At 46.2% G+C, this 9,745-nt stretch overlaps 1 protein-coding gene across 1 annotated transcript; it reads left to right on the top strand.

Annotated features, from left to right (window-relative positions):
- Window positions 1-1,523: 1,523 nt before the first annotated feature.
- Window positions 1,524-2,372, top strand: LOC139434396 (uncharacterized). Its single transcript, XM_071204259.1, has one exon. The coding sequence runs from the start codon at window positions 1,524-1,526 to the stop codon at window positions 2,370-2,372; it is 849 nt and encodes a 282-aa protein (XP_071060360.1).
- The last annotated feature ends 7,373 nt before the right edge of the window (window positions 2,373-9,745 follow it).

Below are 9,745 nucleotides of genomic sequence, written 5' to 3'. Positions count from 1 at the left end.
CACACACACACACACACACACACACACACACACACACACACACACACACACACGCTCTCGCACACACACACACACACACACACACACACACACACACACACACACACACACACACACACACACACACACACACACACACACACACACACACACACACACACACACACACACACACGCACACACACACAGGGGAGCAATACTGCGTTTACCTAGCTATCTTAATTAATGTCATTCATCTGAACTAAATCACAGACTTCATTCATCCATGGCATGCATTCTCTCTCTTTATATACAGAGTCATATTAAAGAAGTAGAAATACACAAAACGTACCGTAGGCAGATGGCGAGTCGCTCGGCGGGTTCGATTGACAAACGCATACGGGTGTCTGCCTTTGCAATCAGTGGACCGACTTTTCCGAGCAACTCGTCGAACGCGTCTTTGCTCATCCTGCTGAAACAGTCCACCATCCAGGCGGATCTCTTGGACAAGAACGTGGTATTCCCCCGTTGCAGACGTTTTCTGAGTATCGGATGTACCCAACAGCGACGCACTATACGTGGCCTCCTGCGAGACATTGAATAAACCAACGCTACCGTTGCTACAAAACCGGCATCCATTTTGGCAATAGTAAAGAAGAGCCGGGCTTTTTTTTGCTTTGTATGCCGGGGGCGGGCGGGAGATTCCTGATTGGTTGTTGGTCGCCTTGGGCGCGAGAAAGCGCCAAGCCTCAGACACGCCCAGCTTCAAGCTTTTCTGACGCCTGTAGTGTGTACGGGCCGTAAGCGTCCTTGCTCAGGCCTCGGGCTGCCTCGCTGGCCGGCCGAGGCCGTGGCGCATTTCCATTACAGTTTAGGACCTGGGGTAGCAACGCAGTGTAGGCGGGGCGATCAGCTTTTTGGGCGGAGCGACGCTGAGTAAAACTGCAGTGGCGTCATCTTCAATGCGACACAACTCACAAAACACACACAAACAATGGAGGATGTGGAAGCGATCGTTTACTTGTTTCTTGGTGTGTGGCTTGTTATCACAGCAAGAAGGAAAGTGATCACAGCAAGAAGGAAAGTGATCACAGCAAGCAGGAAAGTGATCACAGCAAGAAGGAAAGTGATCACAGCAAGCAGGAAAGTGATCACAGCAAGCAGGAAAGTGATCACAGCAAGCATGAAAGTGATGTTTCAAAGTAGGCTGCGTATAGCAAGACGAGATGCAGAAGAAGCTGACGAGAGAGTTGTGGAAGTCCTACAACGCTGCAGAGACTACAACAGGACTTACTACTCGGTAAGCTAACGTTCGCTAACTAGCCATGTGTTTAGGCTCACGCTCACAATACGACCAAAGTGTTTCAAATATTTAATTAATTGTAGTTACCACTTTTACGTATTAAAATATGTATGCTTTTGTGTGTGTATTTCAGAAGTTACGTCGCCGCAGACCATGTGTTTGGATGCTCGACCGAGCTACCGAGTGGTGGTCTGTGATTGTTCCATCTTTCACACACACTCAGTGGGTGGATAACTTCAGGATGTCTGAGGAAACATACACCTACCTGTGCAACAAACTGCGGCCAGCGATGGAGAGACGGGACACAACATTCCGCGTGTGTATACTTCTAAAGAAGAGAGTGGCCATCGCACTGTGGAAGCTTGCTACCGGCTCAGAGTACAGAAGCATTGGACATCTTTTCGGAGTGAGCAACACCACTGTGTGCCGGTGTGTGCGAGACTTCTGTGCTGCTGCAGAGGCGTTGTTAGTACCGGAACTAATTCGTTCACCAGACCGGCAGAAGTTTGCAGAAATGGCTGCCTACACTGAGAACAGGTGGGGGCTCCCTCAGTGCGTAGGTGCTATTGATGGATCACACATACCCATCTTGGCACCACAGGAATACCACTGTGACTATTTCAACCGGAAAGGCTGGCACTCCATCATCCTTCAAGGAGTTGTAGATGGAAAGGGACATTTCTGGAATGTGTTTGCAGGAATGCCTGGGAGCATGCATGACGCTCGGGTTTTGAGGCTGTCCTCATCGTGGGAGTTAGCCAGTCGTGGCAACTACTTTCCACCTTGCACCAGGGACATTGGTGGGGTGAATGCTGGCTATTACATGCTTGGAGACAATGCCTATCCCTTGCAAAGCTGGCTCTTAAAACCCTTCCCAGACACTGGACGGCTGACAGCAGAACATGTGGTATACAACAAGAACATTTGCAGCGCACGGGTTGTGGTTGAGAACGCATTTGGTAGACTGAAGGGAAGGTGGCGTTGCCTCATGAAAAGAAATGACTGTGATGTGAAACTTGTGAAATCCATGGTGCTGACATGCTGTGCTCTGCATAACCTCTGCGAGAGTCATGGAGAGGGCTATGATTAGTGCTGCGTACCTGGACTCACATTCAGGTTCAGGTCCGGACTCAAGTCCAGAGGTTCAGGTTCAGGTCCGGACTTATAAGTCCGGACCTGAACCCATGGCTTGTGTCAAGTTGTGTGAGTAACTAAAGTGAACTTATTGTGAGCTAATTATCAATTGAAAATTAACTCATAATCAACTCAAATTCAAACTCGTCAGGTGTATTGTGCTCCCTTCCAACTTGTGTCTACATTTATCTACAAAGTACAAATGTAAAAAAAATATTTTTTGCCACTTAGTCTACAAATGACTTATGACAGCAACTACAGTGAACTACTACAAAGTGCAAACATTTATTTCATTTACCAAACTAAAGTAACCAAACAGTCCCTGAGCTGACTGAGCCTAAATCCCTAAAGCGTTGCTGAAAGGTAGAGTGTAGAGTAGACCATACGCATTACACTGTTACACACCTACTATACAGTATACACTGTAGTGACTGTACAGTCAGAGTGTACTGTACTGTCTGTACACCATGTCTTTTCTACAACTCTACATGTGTACATTATACAGTACATACTACATACATAGTGATGTACATACATACTGTTAGAAATTAAAATCAATGTTGATATGGCGTAATTTTGAATTAAATACACTATTTAATTTAAATCAATTTTATTCTGAAAAAACCGGAAGTTCACACTATTAACTTAATACTTTTATTCTGAAAAGTCTTCACTTCCGGTTATCATTAGCATGTGGCGAAATGCTACGTTTTCAAACCGTGAATCGAAGGTGAAATGACATGTGATGTTGTACACTGAGCACACTGGGATTAGCACTCATTTATTGACGCTGAATAACGTTTATCAGGGAATGTTTAAATAACCACAGAAACCAGAATATACGTAAGTGGTAGTTTTTTTGCGAGTCCAAGTACCGGTTCCCAACGTTCCGGTTTTAACCGGACTTGAACCGAAACTTTTTACAAGTCCAGTACCGGTTCGGCGTACCGGTACGCAGCACTAGCTATGATGATGGGTGGAATGCACCAGCAGCCGCAGAGCCTGGGGTAGCAGCGGCTCAAGGTGCAGAGGAGGAGGGCACTGACATCAGAGAGGGTTTGATGCGCTACCTGAATATCTAAATATGCATTGTATTGTATTCATTGTATTGAACATAAATAAATCCTTTTTTTTTTCATATACATGTGTTTGTCAAATGTTTTAAACAAATATTATCTGAATTGAATATTTGAAATTCAAGCACCAGTAAGTACTGCCCCATAATAACATTTGATGAAATATCAGATCATGAAAAGAAAATCTTTCTAATCAATTAAGCAAATATCAAAGCTAACTATAAACATAAATACTAAAGTGTAAAACACAGCAAAACTATATTCATAAATGCAAGTGTAAAATAGTGTGGACAATGTAAACTTGGATGGAGGCTAAAGTATCCACAATATAAAATATATTAAAATATAACCTCAATCTTTCTTCTAGACATGTTAAAAGCTTGCTTGAATGGGTTATAGGTTTCTTTTGTTCTCTCGTCTTTGAAATATATAAGGAATGTGTTTGAGTCTAGTAGAACGAGGGTATTACAATTGAGAAATTTCTACATGTATTATATATTTATCATGTATTCTTAATACTATTACAAAATAAACATGTAATAATGTTTTAGAGGAGGACCTCAAGCTAGCAAACTCAATTTCTTGCTTTAAATCTCTTAAAAATAAGGGGCTTTTTCCTAACTGATGGTGTTTGTTATTCCTTTATAAATTCATGTATGTTTATATCTTCTCTAAATAAAGATTATGTGAATCTGATTTTTTTCTGTTGGGTGCCATTCATTATCAACAAGAGATAAGATAAGTCAAAGAAGTACTTTAATGATGGCAGTATACAAAAAAAAAAATGGTGTATCAAAAAGGCATGCCATTAAACAATACAAATTAAAAATTAAAAACTGTATTGCAGCCAGCATAACTATACATGGCATTGTACAAATAAAATGAACATTTTAAAGAACATAAATAAACAAGAAAGTACACATTTAAAAAGTAACTAGAAAAAAAATATATAATATGTACAATAACTATTAAGGTTATTTTAAGTTGGACAAGGAGGAGACGGGCCACGTCGGCTGCCCAGTCCCCCTAGCACCTCGCCAAGAGTGCGCAGGAAGGCTAGGTTGAAGGTCTCTGTTTGAGCGGCCTCCTCCCTTCTCAAGGCGGCCTCCTCCATTCTCAAGGCCGCATCCAACTCCCATCTCCGCTCAGCAGACGCTTTGGCCCAGTCCAGGTGCCGTTCCAGCTGGGCCATGTGCTGTTCATGGTGCCGCTGGGCCCGATCCTCTCCTCCTCGTTTCCTCTTGCCTGGGTGACAATAAGATAATAATTAGCAATAAGGAAAAAACACAGGACAGGTACAGGTCACACAAGGATATAAGAATAACATGTATAAACAGAACAACAGTAAGGTGAACTAAAGAAAGTTCTGGCCCTAGATGTTTACAATGATTGTGAAAGTGAATTACATTATGTCCAGCCTGTTGATAATGAATATAAATATATGTATATGATAGGATGTCACACACAACGGTACTAGCTGCTTACTAGCTAAGACTTTACTTGTAACAGAGCATTTCCACACAGTGGTATAGCTTATTTTAATTACTGACGATGGATGATCCACGGTTTAAAAAAACAAAACACAATTCCAGTCGTTTTGCCATTTCTATTTCTTACCTAGAACCACACGCTGCGGTGTCGTGATGGCACTCGGTGTTGGTGGTTGAGTCGGGTTAGGGTCTTCGGCTGGGGTCCGTTCTGGATTCGATGACGATGTGGACGGAACACTGCCATCACCCGTTGTTCGGGAATGTTCCTCCTCACAAGTCCCAATGTAATCATCTAGAACAGCAAAATGACTTGTTCATTCCACAAACTACTGCAGCACAATACTAAATAGCAACAACAACTATAGAAAAGAAAAACTGAACGTAAACAATGGCATATATGGTGTTAGCAAACAATAGACTAGCTATGTAGCTATGTAGCTCTTCGGGGCTCCATAAAAGCATGGGTTGTCGAACATTAATGTAAGGATAAAATAGACTTCTTTGTTAGAAGTGAGCGTACCTTGCAGGGACTCCAGTAAAGCCGTTGCAGAGTCCAGGCCTCCCTCCCTCCCAACGTTGGCTGGTCTATGGCCGTAAATCTGGTCCAACAAGTCGAACCACTTCCATTGTTTGCGACCCGCACCACTCGTGTTATTCTTGTCCTTTATTATGCGATATTCGCTCTTCATCTTTTTAAGTTTTTCCCTACACTGCAGGAAAGTCCTCGAAAATCCGCGTTCGGACATCTGTGCAGAGACATCCTGGAACACTTTTACATTTCTTGTTGTTCCGTCGAGCTCCCGCTGGATTTTATCATCCCCAATGAGATGAAGGAACGTCGTCACCTCCTCGGTCGACCACGGTGTGCTTTTCTTAAAAAACGTAGCCATTTTTGTAGCTCCTCCGTTTACAAAATGCTGTTTATGAAAATGCTGCAAGCTTGCTTCTAAATATATATGCGACGCTAGGGATGAACTCGCGCGCGATCTTGTGACGATTCTCTCTGACCAATCAGCAGTCGAGAGTGTTGACGTCACAGCCCTGGCCTGGTCTGATAAATAGAACCACGATTTTATGGGGCCGGAAAAAGAGGGAAAAAGTACCCGCTAGCCGGTACTAGGCTATATGGAAATGCCACCAAAAACTGGCCTGGCCGCTTGAGGACGGTTAAGGACGCTTAAACGGGGCTACCCGCTGCAGTGGAAATGCGCCATTAATGGTCGTCAGGGCCAGGGCAGTGGTACAAACAGTACTCAGATCTGTTACAGGTCAAAGTCCTGCCTTCAAAATTGTACTTAAGTAAAAGTACATTATATTGACTTCAAAATACTGCACAATATCCCATTTCTGAATTATATTACATCACTGGATTGTGAGTGTTGATGCATTCATGTGTTTGTTAGAGCTGGGAAAGGTGGAGCTAATTGTAATCACTTGACATAATTCTGCTGGATATCTAACCCCATAATTACATGTCAATATGCCTGTATTAGTTACTTTGTATTTTATATTAGCTATAATAATCTGAATCTGTAAAGTCACTCAAGCAGCCAAATAAATGTCTAAATAACATGTTCTTGGTCATTTACTAGTGCTGGCATGAAATTCACAATGTAACTGGTTGTAATATTGTTATACTCAGGGCCGTCCCTCCCTACAGGACGATCATGCAGACTGCTGGGGCCTCACCTTGCGGATGGGGCCTCACCTTGCGAATGGGGCCTCACCTTGCGGATGGGGACTCATCTTGAGGAGGGTGCCTCAACTGAGCCGAAAATGCGCGCACCTATGCGCTTATGCGGTGCAATTAGTGTGGCGCGGCACGGTTTCGCCGCTGCGAGGCTCCACTAGCACCCCCCCGTCCCCCCCTGTCCACGCTCGCGAAACAGAGGGCCTCATCATATAACTTTGCGTGGGGCCTCATGTTGGCCAGGGACGGCTCTGGTTATACTGTAATAGTACTTTAAATACCACATTTAATACTAGAACCGCCAGAGATTTGTTATACCTAAAACCGCTACCGGGGTCAAATTGACCCAGCATTAGAATGCATTGATTTTCAAAGTAAAAGTATTGCTTTAAAAAGAAAAATGGTCCTGTGGTATTGACAAGCAATTTTGTTAAATTGTTTCGTTTATTAACGGTACAACATAGGGTTTTGTGAGGCGGTTGTCGTTGTTGGGTGAAAAGCAAACAGCTGTTTGCTGCGGAGCGCAGCGCAAGCAGTCTCTCGTGAGCGGGAGCGCGCTCCTTCACTACAGACTGTTGCTATCAATATATATCTTTCTCTCTCTCTCTCTCTCTCTCAATCTATCTCTCAATCTATAAGGAACTGGGGTTACCTACTGTAACCCAGCTTCTATGAGTAATGGCGCAGCCCTCTAAGGCTATCGCTATTGGGTTATCCCTCTGCGCCCCCGCGCAGCACTGAAACACTTGTAGTCCACGCCCACCCGCCAGGTGGGCCCCACCCTCGGGCCTCCTTCCGGTATAAATAGGAAGGTGGCCCGGCAATCTGCTCCCATACAATATAACTTTTCTTCAGCTATTCGTAGAGCCAGTGGGGCCCGGCGCTTAGAGGGCTGCGCCATTACTCATAGAAGCTGGGTTACAGTAGGTAACCCCAGTTCTATTTCGTATATGGCTTCGCCCTCTAAGGCTATCGCTATTGGGTTAAGGGCGAAGCATGATGTAGTCTGCGCCCCACTGGGTCCTGCCCGGCACTAGAAGCACAGACACACCTGCTCAATAACACCCCCTGCCTGTTGTGCCATGCGTAATGGTGCATCACCGTCCCTGGAACATAGCAAAACATGCCTATCTTCCCGACGGGGTGAAGGCTGGGAACAATACATACCGGCCGCTGTGAGAAAGTAGAGACGAAGGTCCCACCTTATCCTGCGATCATAGAGGGGGAACAGCTGCTCTCTGCATGTCAGACAGGTAGGAGAGCGCTCAGCTGGATCCCTGACGTCACTCACTCTGATCAGGCACTCCGTACGAAGTGTGTCAGAGTAAAAGGAACATCCCTCTCATACGAGGGGAAAAAAGGGCCGCTCTCTGTGTGCCGAGAGGCAGGAGAGAGGCGCACCACTGGATCCCTGACGTCACTCACTCCGACAGGACACCCAGTACAGGGTGCGTCAGAGAGGAAAGGGAGACATCCCTCAAATAACATTGAATAAATGAACAGGGGGAAGACCAAGATACAGCTGTGCAAATATCTTCCACTGACATTCCTCCGTGCAACGCTGTGGAGGCGGAAATTCCTCTGGTGGAGTGCGCTTTGATATTCTCCGGGGGATCCACCCCCGAGGAGACATATGCCTGCGACACAGCCTCACACAGCCAGTGTGACAGCCGTTGTGCAGACAGAGGTTGCCCGATCGAGCGCTCTCTATAATGCACAAACAGGCGCTGAGAACGGCGCCATGCCGCCGTGCGCGCCACATAGCAGGACAGTGCGCGCACCGGACAGAGGAGATGAGATGTGGCTTCTTCCTCCGTTTTATGAGGAGGCGGAAAAAAACCCGTCCAGGGTGATCACTCTTGACCTAAAAGAGCTTGTGATGACCTTTGGCATAAAGGCTGGGTTAGGGCATAACACAGCCGAACTGCCATCCCCTTGGATCCGGTGGCATGACGGGGCCACAGAGAGAGCCGATAAATCACTCACCCTTTTCGCCGATGTTAGAGCTAAAAGCAGTACTACTTTAGCTGATAACATGTTGAGGGGAACCTGCTCTAAAGGTTCAAATGGGGCTTTGCTTAGTGCTCGTAACACCAAAGCCAAATCCCACTGAGGCGCCAGTGCGCGTGACACCGGTCTGAGTCTTCGTACCCCTTGCAGAAACCGTTTCGTCAGTGGGTGACTGAACAATGTCCCTGCTCCGAAACCCACGTGACAAGATGATATGGCAGCCGCATATACCTTGATTGTGCTGAACGCCAAATTCCTGTCCAACAAAAGCTGTAGGAATAACAGCACTTGCAGGGGGTACGTGATGGGGTCCAGGCTTCTTTCTACACACCAACGCTGGAACGCTGCCCACTTGGCTGTGTAGGACGCTCTGGTAGACGCGGCCCTGGCTCCCTGAATGGTGCGTACAACATCTTGAGAGATGGCGAGGACCTCCTCGGGACATGAGGTCTGCCCCTTTGTTCAGCTCTCCGGGCACATACAGTGCTCTGATGGAGAGCACGTGTGCGCGCGCCCAGATCAACAGCCGCCTGGCTGTGTTCAGGAGCTGCGCTGAGCGTACACCTCCCTGGGGATTGATGTAGGCTGCTGCGGCTCTGTTGTCTGTGCGAATCAACACATGCTGTTGAATTACTCTCCGTACGGAGATTAATTCCAGCACATTTATGTGGAAAGACATGTGAGCCGGCCACTGTCCTCCCACTGCCTGCGACATGCACGTTCCTCCCCACCCTGAGAGAGATGCGTCTGTGAATACCGAGGTGTGTGACGTAACTCTGCTCAGGGCTACCCCCTCTGACAGGACGTGGGGACTTTGCAGTAGATTAAGTCTGAAACCACGGACAGAGGGATGACCACCATGCGCCTCTTCTGTCGTACGGGGTCGATGCGCAGGCTGATGAACCACCTCTGCAGTCTCCTCATGTGCAGGACAGGGTTTCCGTTAGCCGATAATTACCGGTTTTTAGCTGGTAAAATTTATAAAAAACCGGTAAATTCAAAACCTGACGGTCAAAATGTCTGGTAATAATTAGGGAGGCTCCGATCGATCGGCCGCCGGTCA

This window comes from Pseudochaenichthys georgianus, chromosome 9, assembly GCF_902827115.2.
Source record: "Pseudochaenichthys georgianus chromosome 9, fPseGeo1.2, whole genome shotgun sequence".
NCBI classification, from domain to species: Eukaryota; Metazoa; Chordata; class Actinopteri; order Perciformes; family Channichthyidae; genus Pseudochaenichthys; species Pseudochaenichthys georgianus.
This window is presented reverse-complemented; position numbering and strand designations above follow the sequence as displayed.